Here is a 13193-nt window from a genome sequence, read left to right on the forward strand (position 1 = left end):
ATGCGTAATATTTATGTACCGAACATTTAGCACAATAAATTATTTATTTAGTAACTGAGAAAGTAGAAAATCTGAAAAAAGTTCTAAATAAAAGAGCAAGTGAATGAAATGGTTCCACAATAACCCGAAAACATAAAAATACCCGAAATTAAGGAATTCGTTTGAAAGACTATCGACGAGGGGATAAATGCATTAGATTGGTTTTTTCACAATAAGGACAGATGCCAGATTGACGTGGAAGAGTTAAGGAGAGCATTGGAAGATAGAAAAATGTGGAAAATGTCCAGGATGTCCATGAGATTACAACAAGGAAAACTCCGACCTGGCGAGGAATTGTTTGAATAAGTACTTTTGAAAAATATCTGAAATTACCTGATAAAAAGCATGAGTCAGTGCAGGTAACATCGAAGCTCCAGCTAAAAAAGAAGTGAATGCAGCAAGTGTAACAGGACCAACACCCTTTGAAGTGGCCTCTCTAATACGATGTTCTGCACATCCATGATCAGGAAGAGCTGCTCCGTAATGAAGAGTGTAATCGAATGAAAGACCAACAACAAGAACAAGAATTACAGCTTCAAGTACACCAAGAACCCATCCGAGTAGAGTTACAATTGCAGATGACGTGAATATGACACCTGCTATGGTTACAACTGCTGCGATTGCCTGCAAATAGAAAATGCACAACATTTTTGGATTTTTTAAACACTCACCTGAAATTTCAACTGAATAAATGCAAAAATGGCGACAAAAATGAGTGATCCGACAACAGAACTCAAACAATCCTGTACTATTGAACTGAGCAAATCGAACCTGAAATTTGAACATTTCGTACTGTAGGAGTACTGTAGACAAATCTCACCAAGTACTCATCAGCCACCACTCAGGTGCCCACCATCCACCATCTGGTTTCGTCATTTCTAACATTTCGAATGATTTTGTCAGTTTTGAGAATCGATGGTTGTATTTCAAAGTGGTTGGAAGCATTGCAGTGTATCCAACGAATGCAAATGTCTGATTATCGAAAATCGGAGTGTCGTTGTATGACGTGGCGAGGAATGATGTGGAATTACGAAGACAGAAATCCAAGTATGAATCAGAGAATAATGGATTCGACATGTTGCAGCAAAGGAATCTTAACATTTATTTTTGGGTTACTGTAGGTTACGGTTGTTTCCAAGCTTACCCTCTTGCACATGGATACTTATCAGACCAATCCAAGAATCGCTCCGGCCAGAATTTCGCTTGATGATTCACAAATGGTAATTGTCTGGCTTTTTCCAACGATCTCGCGATTTTATGGACATCTCTTGCCGTTTTCAGTGAGAAAAACGGATCTGATCTATAAAAAAACTTGTTCAGTGCATTCTTAAACTTATCATTTTATAATTCGCTACCACCACAGAGTTTCTAAACATAATACTTCAGGTTTCTTATCACATATTGCATCAGTATGTTATCAAACTGAGTTTTTCTCGTCGGAGAGATGGCCGAGCGGTCCAAGGCGCTGGTTTAAGGCACCAGTCCCTTCGGGGGCGTGGGTTCGAATCCCACTCTCTTCAGTTCTTTTTCGAATTCTTACTTTAATGGTGACGTCGCATTTGCACGGAATGTTGATAGAGAATAGACAGGTTCAACTCCCCAGACCAAACGAGAGGTTAGAGGAAGGGCTATTTTGGCAGACACGAATTCGAAATTCCTTTCTGCGTTGTTATCGTACCTGAACGAGAAATGAGACTGATGAGATGATTCATGTGAAATACTGTTTACCATTCGTGCAAATTGTCAGAAGTGAAAAGTTGGAGAGGATTGTATTCTGGTAGATGAAGACCTTGATAAGTGATTGCCGCACCTCCGATCGCCACGATCGAAAGAAGAGCCATTAGGACATAGCGACCCTGAAAAGATTCAATTTTCAAAATAATTAGTTTTATTCAGATTTACCTGAACCAAAACATGTGGCAATAGAACGTATAGTAAATGAGAGAAAACTGATCGATACGGGAATTTGAATCCAGTAAAACAGTCCAAATGTCTGGAAAGAATCTACGTTTTTTAGATACTCGTTGTTAACAAACTAACCTATGTTGAATCAAGAGAAAAGCTGGCAGAAACGAAACAACCATGAAATAATTGAAGATTACTGTAACACCAGCAAATAGACCGAAGCATCTGAAAAATGAGATTAACATGTTTTGGCTACAATAAAGGGTAAACTCGCCGAAAAACGATGACATTAGAAGTGATGTTGATGAAAAAAGGGACAACTGTAGAGAAGCAAGTCAGGAACATTGTGAAGGAAGTGTGAGTCAAAAACTGGAAACGGAGAGATTATAGAATTTTCAAAATGTTTTCTCAACTTACCGAATGAAATGTTTCCTCATTCAAATGGTTCGGAAAGTTTGATTTGAGCAGGAAGGCATCATCAGATCCAATTGCAATCAAAAGAACAAAAGTAACAAGATTTAGAAGAGGAAATTCGTCAGTGAAGAGACTGTATACTCCAAGAGCTCCTGAAAATATACAAGTCTTGCTTCAATTTTCCATCCTTTTCTTTTAAAACTCTTTTTTGTAAACCTTAATCAAGTCACTCACCAACAACTGATAATGCTAAGAGAAGAATCACCACAAAAGCATAAAGAAGTGATTGAGAATGAACTGCAACAACCTGAATTGAAGAGGGTTTTCACTATAGATTACTGTAATTCCACATACAATCATGACTAATCCAGCGGCCAGAAGAGCAAGAATTGAATCACGAAGAGCTGCAGCAAGTAGACGATCTCGTTTCACATCCATTAGGAGACCTACAATTTAAAAAATCTGAAATTATAAAACTCCCTACTGGTCTTTTCCAACCTTTCAACTCAAAGCCACTCTTTTTCGAATAATCAATAACCGAAAGTTCCAAAGCATCATACAAAATCACATCAACTGGAATATTCTGTGTAATATATCCGGTTAATGTGAAAACTGGAAGGAATGTATTGACGAGAAATGGAGTTTCGTCTCGATTTTTTGGAAGCAGTCGGTAGAATAAATCATGCATTATTTGAGATGAACACTCTTCTGGTACTTCTGAAATTATCGAATTTTAATAAGAGGAGAATTCAAATGACGAAGGATGTACCTCGACACGTGGAACATTGTCCCTGACATTTTTCATTGCGGCACTCGAAGATGGGGGTACGGTATTTCCAGCAGTTATCGATAGTTTTTCGAACTATTTTTAAGTCGGACTGAAAGAGTTTTAAGATAGAATGAACACTAAACCAGCTGTATTTTCTGAAACAAACCTCATCTAGTTGAGTACAATTAACTCTTAAATTTGGTGAAATACAAGCAAACATATTCGCAACACTCCAGATATTTCGATACGGAGTGAAAGCATCAAATCTCGAAAGAGGCTTCGAGATGTTCGATTGCATTTGACATAGTTTATTCAGAAATTTCAAATCGAAAATTGCATCGTAATTGGGTACTTCCAGAACAATTTGAGATAGATGATCCACTGAAATATCAGATGAAATGTATTCTATTTCCTCAAAATCATTCCAGAGGAATTCTTACTTAGTGGTATCGGAGAATCATAGCATGCAACCTGATTGATTGCAGATAATAAATTATCAGCCCAACTTCTCCGAACTCTTTTGTTCACAGGTTGAACCGATGGTTGTTGAACATCTGTGTCAATTGGGCGGGGATTTGAAAATGCAATTCGATTACTGAACATAAGACTTGGTTGAATACGAGCCCATGCTAGTCGGGGACCCGAAAGAACTGTATCCTTTGTGTCGAATCCCTGAAACAATAAACAACGATAAGTGCTGTTCTGGATTTTCAATTAGTCATCATAACTAATAATACAATTTTTTAAAGACTTTCCAGCTAATTCTTAAATCGGAAAGTTAAGGTTGTAGTAGTTTGAGTTTGAATACTTAAGTATATACTTCAACAGAATATTCAAATATTTTCAAGCGGGTAATTGTTTTTTGATTCCCATTCGTAATTTTTCTCTTATCTCTCTGGAATTCAGATGAAACTATATTCAGTTCAATGTGTAATAAAACTGAAACATTTTTTCCCTCATTGATACCGAATTCCTTCAGAGATCAGAAATTATTCGAAGGATAATCAGAAACAAATTTCTAGATGCAATGAATTTAGTGAGTGTAGTTTGAACTGCATAATTAGATGACGTCGTCTTCGTAGAGACGATTCTCAGAAGATTTTTGGATTCTTTCAAACTATTCCCACTAATAAACTTCAGAGATCCGTTGTGGTTTCCGTGTTTTTTATCGTATCATTTGACCTCCATTCCTCTCGATTTCTCGCTCTATCTGATCAATTATTTCACACATTCCGTGTCAAAAGAAATAGTATTGTATCGAAGAAACGCAGATAAATATTATTTTTTTCGAAGGAAGTAGCCTCATGAGAAACTGTTCAACTGAGTGTAGACATTTAGATGAATATACGATTTCGCAATCATATTCTCACTTTTTCCTTGTAATATCCTTCTTCTATTCTGAATCTTTTCGTCTCAAGACAGGAAGATTTGAGATTATGTATTGCGTTTGAAGGGATGAATGCCAGGAGAGAAAGGCCGAAACTTGAAAATCTTTTCGCATTTCAATCTAATGAGATAGCATTCAGAATCGAGAGGATTAGACAGATAAAGAGTGTTGTAACCGAAACCCTATCCAAAATACCGGTTAGGGATTAGATATGTATTTAAAATAAGAAAAATGTTTGTATATTTGTTCATGGTAACCAAACTAAAAAGACGTTTTTATGTACTTTATGGAGAAATTTTGGAGAATGGATTTCTGGAAACACGCTTCGCTTTACCGTTTTATTTCATCAATAGGTTCAGATTTTTTTTTTTGAAATTTTATATTGCCTGCTCACAGAACGATCAGAATAACATATACTAACTAGTAATAATGAGATAAATTCTAAATTGTTTGCCTTAAAAGTACGACAGACAACAAGTATATACGACATTTCGAATATGAGGTCGCCTATGTGTGACCTTGAATTTTTATAGGGATTGGCGAGATATATTGAAATCCTTGTACATTAACTTCTGTAAGGAATTTCCTATCTCTAACAGTTCTCAGATTTTATATATTTAGAATTGATAACACTCACTATCTCTGCATTTTGGGATAAGCGAATTGGGAACAACCATAATAGTCCGAAAGGGATTACAGTAGTTATCAGTAATGGAACGATTAGAAAAAGGACCGGATGACGATAGAGTGATCGACTGTAGAGACGACCGACACGTTCGATCATCTGAATTGTATGTTTGAAATAAGAGATGAATTCGCTGTGGAAGACAGAATGACCACTCCGATGGACGAAGGGACGGAGGAAAAGTGAAAGGAACGGTAGAATAGAATAGGAGGTGCAGACATGGTAAGCCGGCTAATGGTCGGCTAAACCTGCGTAGAAATGAGTGACGAACAGTCGAGGGCAATAGAGACTGAATGCTGTACCTTCTAGGGTGAAAAGCTCATCTCCCACTGTAAAAATGTGACAGCACTTGATTTTATGGTTTATAAGGTGAGGATAATTAGCTGATAACCAACACCAACAATCAATACAACGGAATTAAAACAGGGGATTCTGGTAAAATCTTGGGCATGTATATAAATAAAGAGAGATATGAACTTAACATTAAAATGATGAGGCCTAGTTGCCAGTGGTAAAATTTGACAGATTGACACGTTCAGTCTACCAAGCCTCTTCCTCCTGTTGAGCTGGAACATGTCCTCCGAATGAAGACGCTCCGTAGTTTCCTCCTGCAGATTCGAGCATCCAGTCTGGAACAATTTGTTCGGCGTCACCGAGTACTTTCAAAAGCTCCGGAATCAGTGGACTGTCGTTTTGGATGAAACTAGTAGCTCTTCCCGAGTTACCGACTCGTCCAGTTCTGAAAATTATACATTAGGCAACGATCAGTGAATTAAAAGCGAACCTTCCGATGCGATGGATGTAGTCGTCGATATTATCCGGCATATCATAGTTGATGACATGATCTACTCCTTTGATATCGAGACCACGCTCAGCAACAGCGGTAGCAATGAGAACTGGTTTTGTTCCATTGCGGAAGTGTCGGAGAGCTTCGGAGCGTTCTCTCTGTTCGCGCGCACCGTGGATCTGAAGAAATAATGCTTGAATGAATCAACGTAATTAAACATACTGTAATTGCGGGAACTTGAGCACTTGACAAGATAGCAGCCAAGGTATCGGCCATCGCCCGTTGAGAAACGAATACAATCGTCTTCTTGGTATAGACATCCGCAGCTGAAAAATTTTGTTCGAACTAAAAATTACAAGCAAAGAACCCACTTTTCTCAGTTGAGTAACTGTCTATGTCGATTCCGAGAAGGGTAAGCAGCTTATCCTTCTTTTCGCTTCTGTCGCACAATTCGAATTCTTGAACGACGCACTTATTTGCGGCTCCAATCTTATCAATTGTGATCATAGTGTAGTTTTCTCTGAGGAACGCACTAGCACAATTTTGCACAACATCTGGGAAAGTAGCACTGAACATGAGCGTTTGACGATTCTCTTTCTTTGGCATTCCTTCATAATTGACAATAGTCTCGATGTCATTACCGAATCCCATTCCGTCGATCATGCGATCAGCTTCATCCAAAACGAAAAAGCGAATTTTATCGAGTTTGATGGTTCCTTCTTCGCAGAAGTGCTTGATTCTTCCGACAGTTCCGACAATGATAGTCGATCCCTTTTCGATCTGGCTCTTGTTGTAGCTAACAGCGAGACCTCCATAGACCGGTTTGATCTCCATCATTGTTTGATATGCAAACTTTCGTCCTTCGTTGTAAATTTGGTCCGCAAGTTCACGAGTTGGAGTCAGAATTATGCAGCGTGGATAACATCCACCTTCTCCGGCTGTGTTCAAGTCGTTATCGTCCATGAGACGAGACATGATCGGCAAAAGGAAAGCAGCAGTCTTTCCAGATCCGGTCTGAGCACACGCCATGATATCGTTTCCATCACGAATGAGTGGAAGAGCATATTGTTGAATCGGTGTCGTTTTGGTGTAACCAGCGCGCTCAACATTTTTCTGCATGGTCTCACTCAATTTAGCTTCAGCGAAGGTTTTGCATGGTGCTCGCTTGACAGACTTTCCACATGAAGTGACTTGTACATCAGCATCGAAAAACTTGTCGAACATAAGTCCTTCCGAGATCTTCTGCATGTCGAAAACGTCTTGCATGTTGTCTTCAACTGGAACATATGTGGCCTTTGGAGCTTCTCCTTCACCTCCCTCTCTCGGTTTTGGTGGGTTTGTGCATTCATTTGAACGATGACCTTGTTCTCCGCAGTTGAAGCATCCACGTTGTGGCTCTGGACAATCTGAAGAACGATGACCTTCTCCACGACAGTTGAAGCATTTCATTGGTCCACGCTCTTCTCCTCCGCCTCCGAATCCTCCAGTTTCTCCACCGAAACCGCCGCCACCACCTCCGAAGCCATCGTCATTTCCACCGAATCCTCCTCCGAAACCATTATTTCCTCCTCCAAAGCCTCCAGATCCACCGAAACCTGCGTTTCCTCCTCCAAAGCCACCACCACCAGCTTTGTTTTCACGTGGTTTTCGTTCTTCAGGGCAATCACGAGATTGATGTCCCGGCTGATTGCAGTTGTAACAGTCTGAAACAACAATGTGAAGGGAAAACTATATCAGAATTTGTCTTTTTATATAATGAGATCTCCTAATAGAAAGGCATCATTAGATGCTCAGAACTATCTTTTCTTTTTATCTTATTTTACACCAGTCAGCGAAATAATGTTTTCAAACAAAAATTCAAAGTCCAATTTTGATAAATATATAGAACTCACTTCGTGGTGCACCGCCTTCTCTTGGCTTGCGTGGCTCCGGACAATCACGAGATTGATGACCTGGTTGTTGGCAATTGAAGCAGTCTAAAGAAAGTAAAAATGATGATTTATGTATCACCAGACTTACTGTTGTTTCTCTCCCCGCTATAACCGCCTCCACCAGATTCACCGCCGAACCCAGAGTTTCCACCGCCGAAGCCTGAGCCACCGCCGCCACCGAAACCACTGGAGTTTCCCCCACCGAATCCGGTGCCTGCCGAGTTTCCACCTCCAAAACCGGAGCCACCTGAGTTACCACCGCCGAAACCGGTTCCGCCCGACTTTCCTCCGAAACCTGATCCACCAGAGTTGCTACCGAACCCTCCACCTGAGTTTCCACCGAATCCACCTCCGCTTCCACCACCGAAACCAGTTCCACCAGATTTGGCACCAAAACCTCCTCCAGTATTACCGCTTCCGAATCCAGCAGATTTTCCTCCGAAGCCTGAGCCTCCTGAGTTGCCTCCGCTTGGCTTCACTATAACAAAAAATTTTAAATAATCAATAAATAATGAATTAAACAAACCCTGAGCGGTAGTTTCGTTGTCATCCCAGCCATCCGACATATTCGAACAAGCGCAACACGAGATCTAGTCGAAAAATCGAGAAAAAAGAGATTCCGGAGAATTTCTAGAATAAGCGGAAATGGCCTAAATTTTCGACATTTGCCGGGAAAGTACTGTAGTAAATTTTAAACGCAGCGAGACCCACGAAAGCCCCTTGTTGCATGTCCCTTTAAAAACAGTTTGTAAATATCGAAAGTGAATAATTTTTTATAAATGTTTTAAAATTTTAATTATAACCAAAACATTGTGGGAGTTATAATAATTTTCACCGTGACTCTGTTAAAGTAGCTTTTTCTTTTAAGCAAATCATGCTTTCGCAACGTGTGATCGATCATTTTCGATTCCGTCCTCTTCTTCGATCAAGAAAAAAAGAACAAAATTTTGTTGGCAAAAACCAGAGGACTGAGTTATGTTCGACAAAGATATTCACACAGAGCCCTGGTATCATGGTTTACTTCCAAGGGAAGACATCAAGGTATTTCCAAGTTAAGTGAGATAAAGTGTGTAAAACTATCAGGCGATGCTTCGTAAAACTGGAGATTTCTTGATTCGAAGTACAGAACCTAAGCAAGGAGAAGCACGCCAATATGTGCTCTCGGCGATGCAAAACGAAGAGTTGGAGGATGCGGGGGTGAGAGTGTTCGGAACGGAGCCAACAGAACATTTATTATTCAGGTTAAGCATTACGTGATGCGTGTTAATGATAAAGATCAGATATTTCTGGAAACTAAGGGGTTCGAGACGATTTCCTCATTAGTTAATTACTATGTATCCTCAAAGGATCCCATCAAAAAGATGACCATTCTAAAAACTCCTATTGTAAAACAAGACTGGGAAATTGAACATTCACAGGTAGAACTAGTGAAAAAACTAGGAGAAGGTGCTTTTGGCGAAGTCTGGAAAGGAAAAATTACGATGAAAAATGGGAAAGTGGAAGACTGTGCAATCAAGACGGTATTTTCTTGCAATTAACTGACGAATAGAGATTAAACATTTCAGGCAAAGCTTGAAGCCCTGAACAAGGAACAAATCAAAGAAATCATGCGGGAAGCTCGACTCATGCGAAATTTGGATGTAAGGGGAATAGGCAACATAATTATATTTCACAAGCAGTTTTCAGCATCCAAACGTGGTTAAATTTTTTGGTGTCGGTGCAGGACAAGAACCTCTTTATGTCATCATGGAGTTGGTAAGCTGGAGTTTCCAGTATGGCAGTGCCAGAAAATTCGCTTACCACTTTTTAGGCAGACTGTGGTGCTCTTGACACATACTTACAAAAAAATCCAAACCTTCAACCTCCAAAAAAGATGGAAATGATTTATCAAGCTGCTTGTGGAATTGGTTACATGCATGAAAAGAAACTTCTCCATCGTGATATTGCTGCCCGAAACTGTCTTTATGGAGGCGGACAAGTGAAGATTGCTGATTTCGGATTATCACGCGAAGGCATCGTTTATCAAATGGAAATGACGAAGAAAGTTCCCATTCGATGGTTGGCTCCGGAGACGTTGAAAACTGGAATTTACAGTCCGAAAACTGATGTATTTGCTTTCGGTATCTTGTTTTTCAGAAAAACAATTAGTGATAATTTATAAATTTTCAAGGAATAATGGCATGGGAGATCAGTGAGAACGGCAAAGAACCATATCCAGATATGCGTGTAGCCGAAGTTGTTCCACAAGTGAAGAGTGGCTATCGTATGCGATTCGATCCAGTTCTTGTCGATTTTCGTTTTGGAGATTATGTTACGGTAATAAAAAAATTATGAAAGATTCTCTCGTATATAGTTTTATTTTGAGAAAAACTGCTGGGGAGAAAATCCTGAGGATCGTGTATCAATGAACGATGTCATTCGTTTTCTTCAGACAACTTTCTCGTTGAAGCCTGTTATTCAGGCATGTCCGATTAAAGAGCAAGAGATGAAAACAATGAAAGCTATATCGACAAAACGTAAGGAAAAGAAAGAGAAGAAAACTAAAAAAGACAAGGTTTTTTGAAACTCTACAATCTGACATTTCTTCAAATGTTTTACAGAACAACAATACAACGACAAAAACTGAAGATCATGACAAGGCTTGAGAATCTCAACAGAAAAATTACTTATTTTTTGTATTGGTTCACAGTAAAACGTTGGTTTTTCTATTTAAACATGTTTCTATTAAATCTGAAAAAGTGATAAAACTTAACTTGTCACGTTAGCGTGGTAGCTTGATTTTCAAAAACGTGACCTCTATGAACTTCCAGCTAATCTGGTTCTGTTCTATATCCCTTTTTGTCATCACTTAATCAAGTTATTTTCAACGGATTCGGTTAAAAGTGAGACCGTAATATTCACTACCCCTCACAACCTGGGCTAATTCGCTGACAAGTAAGTTTGAACTGTTTTGAAAAAAACCTTGAAAGCGAAGAAGAATACTCTCAGGATCAAAAGAATGGACAAACCAAAAACTTCAAAAAGAACTACGCCAAGTTTGCGAACCAAGAAGAAGAATACTGACAGACAAAGGTCAACATCGCGACCCAGCACCCAAAGTTCAGCAAGCACTCCGAGCAGTAAGCAAAAGAAAGACGTAAGCCAAAACTCTAAAAGAGGAAATGGCGGTGGACCTCCGAAAAATGTGGGGGATCGAGAACCAATGATTGATAACGACAAAAACAAGAAAAAGGAAGAAAAGAAGAAAGACCCGAAAAAGAAGTCGTCAGAAACAGAGAAGAAGCCAGAGCCTTCTCTAGGAGAGACAAAGGTACGAGTATCGTAGAGTATATATTTATTTTTACGTAACACTTTTCAGGAAGGTGTTAAAAAGACTGGAGCTGACGCTATCAGTAACATAGAAGTTATTCCTGATAAGAACCCTGCTAAAATGGATGATGGATACGAGGATTTCGGACCAGGCGCAGCCTGAAACTCTGGTTTTTAACTGTAATAATAATGAATGGGTTCCGGATGAAATATTTATCGTACAATACATAACAGGGTACAGATAGGCTCCTAAAAACCGGGGAATGGGCAAGAAATATTATGTCAATGTAGAACGAAATCTAGTCAAATTTAATTATTGTTTTTCCACGACCGCTCAATCGAGACACTTTTTCATACGCATTTTCAAGATCTTCAAATCTCATGACTTGTTGGACGATTGGTACAATCTGGAACAGGAAATCATTCCGTTGTATTTCATCTACATGAATAGCTCACCTTTCCGTCTTCAGCAAAACGAGAAAGTTGAGCCATCAGATCTGAGCTTGGCGTGAAAAACGCATAGGAGAACCAGCGACCTTTAAGGTGACTCTGAAAAATTTATGGAGCTTCTCAATTAATATATCGACTTTGTTTTTGAATACCTGAAAGGATCTTTCAAAGTGCTTCATGGCTGTCGAGGCCAGGCCCAGTGGAACTCCATGGTTATCCATTTCACGCATCAACGGGGACACAATCGAGACGTGTACACAATTTCGCCATACTCCCATTACCTGAAAACAGACTGATATATTATAAAAAGCGTCATGAAAGTATTCAGCCTACGTTGTCACTCCATCTGGCTAAAGGTGAATCAACTGTATCGAAAATAACTTCAAATGGAGCATGTTCTACAAGTTGTTGAGTTGCCTCCTCCGATGAGTAGTCGACAGGAATTGCACCAAGCTTTTTGACCAACTCAAAACTGGAATTCCAAAAAATCAATGATATTGATTAACTTGATCTACCTGTCTTTTCCACAGGTTGCCACAATTTTCTCGCATCCCCACGCTTTCAATAATTGAATTGCCATACTTCCAACACCTCCAGCACCTCCATGAATTAGTACTCGTTGAGTTTTAGCATTTCTCTGATTGACTCGCGCTACTGAAAATGCCGAAAACGCTGTGGAAGCGACGTAAGGAAGTGCAGCAGCTTGTTCGAAGCTCAAATTGGCTGGTTTCTTGGAGCAAAGATTTGATTCGGTAACAACAAACTCTGCGTGAGTTCCGGGTTGAATTACGGGAACAACTGCCATTACCTAAAAGATTTCTTAGTTTGTTGTCGCCTTTGCGATTCGTGTACCTCATCACCAGGAGCCAAATTATGTACATCGCCTCCAACTGCGTCGACAATAGCGGTGCAATCTCTTCCAGGAATCAAAGGGAATCTACTTGCAGCAAAATCACATGATTCGATCTTTTTCCATGTTCCTAGAAACTCTCTACCGTATCCTTGAGACATTTCGACGTCTATTGGATTCACAGAAGCGGCCTGAGATGTTTATGAAGACTTATTAAACTTTTCTCATGTGATTCTAAAAAATTACTTTAACTTTCAAAATCACTTGTCCTGGTTTATTGATTATTGGAATCGGAACTTCTCTCATTTCAACTCCAGTACCATTTTCAGAAACCCACGCACGCATAGTGGATGGTCTTGTGGAGAAGAATCGTCGGAGGGGAAACTTTTGGAACATTCTTGAGATTTTTGGTTTTCCAGAGTAACTTTCAGCGACAACTTGTGGAAGTAGATGCCACGAATATGTGTTCACCTGACTGATTGTCGTCAGATCAAATGCCGGGCGTGCGGTACACCAATACGCGCAAATACACATATCATCTTTTTCAAAATTTTTAACTCTGTTCAATTTTCTTGTTTTTCACCATATCTATCGTGGTTTTATCTACTTTCTATCACAAAATGTGATAAAATGTTATAGAAAATCTGTTTTCGCACTGTTAGTTACC

General features: G+C 39.5%; 6 protein-coding genes across 6 annotated transcripts; 3 read left to right on the plus strand and 3 right to left on the minus strand.

Annotated features, from left to right (window-relative positions):
* Window positions 1–169: 169 nt before the first annotated feature.
* GCK72_001950 (uncharacterized protein) lies at window positions 170–5298 on the minus strand (the record flags this gene model as incomplete). The annotated part of the gene is made up of 18 exons (XM_053723200.1): window positions 170–322; window positions 373–663; window positions 711–810; window positions 860–1132; window positions 1184–1339; window positions 1580–1717; window positions 1768–1895; window positions 1942–2032; window positions 2080–2169; window positions 2288–2313; window positions 2362–2510; window positions 2593–2665; window positions 2713–2804; window positions 2857–3075; window positions 3128–3236; window positions 3294–3508; window positions 3568–3799; window positions 5152–5298. The coding sequence occupies 18 exons, from the start codon at window positions 5296–5298 to the stop codon at window positions 170–172; spliced, it is 2682 nt and encodes an 893-aa protein (XP_053591845.1).
* A 441-nt stretch (window positions 5299–5739) lies between these two features.
* On the minus strand, window positions 5740–8483 carry GCK72_001951 (uncharacterized protein; the record flags this gene model as incomplete). The annotated part of the gene is made up of 7 exons (XM_053723201.1): window positions 5740–5938; window positions 5984–6165; window positions 6209–6312; window positions 6358–7689; window positions 7879–7962; window positions 8006–8395; window positions 8444–8483. The coding sequence occupies 7 exons, from the start codon at window positions 8481–8483 to the stop codon at window positions 5740–5742; spliced, it is 2331 nt and encodes a 776-aa protein (XP_053591846.1).
* GCK72_001952 (uncharacterized protein) lies at window positions 7104–8418 on the plus strand (the record flags this gene model as incomplete). Its single annotated transcript, XM_053723202.1, has 2 exons — window positions 7104–7317; window positions 8042–8418. The coding sequence occupies 2 exons, from the start codon at window positions 7104–7106 to the stop codon at window positions 8416–8418; spliced, it is 591 nt and encodes a 196-aa protein (XP_053591847.1).
* A 520-nt stretch (window positions 8484–9003) lies between the features above and the next one.
* Window positions 9004–10562, plus strand: GCK72_001953 (uncharacterized protein; the record flags this gene model as incomplete). Its single annotated transcript, XM_053723203.1, has 8 exons — window positions 9004–9114; window positions 9159–9437; window positions 9483–9557; window positions 9604–9672; window positions 9728–10037; window positions 10088–10233; window positions 10349–10471; window positions 10518–10562. 8 exons carry the CDS (start codon window positions 9004–9006, stop codon window positions 10560–10562), a joined length of 1158 nt encoding a protein of 385 aa, XP_053591848.1.
* Window positions 10563–10915: 353 nt separating this feature from the next.
* On the plus strand, window positions 10916–11389 carry GCK72_001954 (uncharacterized protein; the record flags this gene model as incomplete). The annotated part of the gene is made up of 2 exons (XM_003115040.2): window positions 10916–11227; window positions 11276–11389. The coding sequence occupies 2 exons, from the start codon at window positions 10916–10918 to the stop codon at window positions 11387–11389; spliced, it is 426 nt and encodes a 141-aa protein (XP_003115088.2).
* A 136-nt stretch (window positions 11390–11525) lies between these two features.
* GCK72_001955 (uncharacterized protein) lies at window positions 11526–12922 on the minus strand (the record flags this gene model as incomplete). Its single annotated transcript, XM_003114984.2, has 7 exons — window positions 11526–11633; window positions 11683–11775; window positions 11829–11957; window positions 12010–12148; window positions 12192–12484; window positions 12529–12717; window positions 12773–12922. The coding sequence occupies 7 exons, from the start codon at window positions 12920–12922 to the stop codon at window positions 11526–11528; spliced, it is 1101 nt and encodes a 366-aa protein (XP_003115032.2).
* Between the last annotated feature and the right edge of the window lie 271 nt (window positions 12923–13193).

Source organism: Caenorhabditis remanei, chromosome I (assembly GCF_010183535.1).
Source record: "Caenorhabditis remanei strain PX506 chromosome I, whole genome shotgun sequence".
Lineage (NCBI taxonomy): Eukaryota > Metazoa > Nematoda > Chromadorea > Rhabditida > Rhabditidae > Caenorhabditis > Caenorhabditis remanei.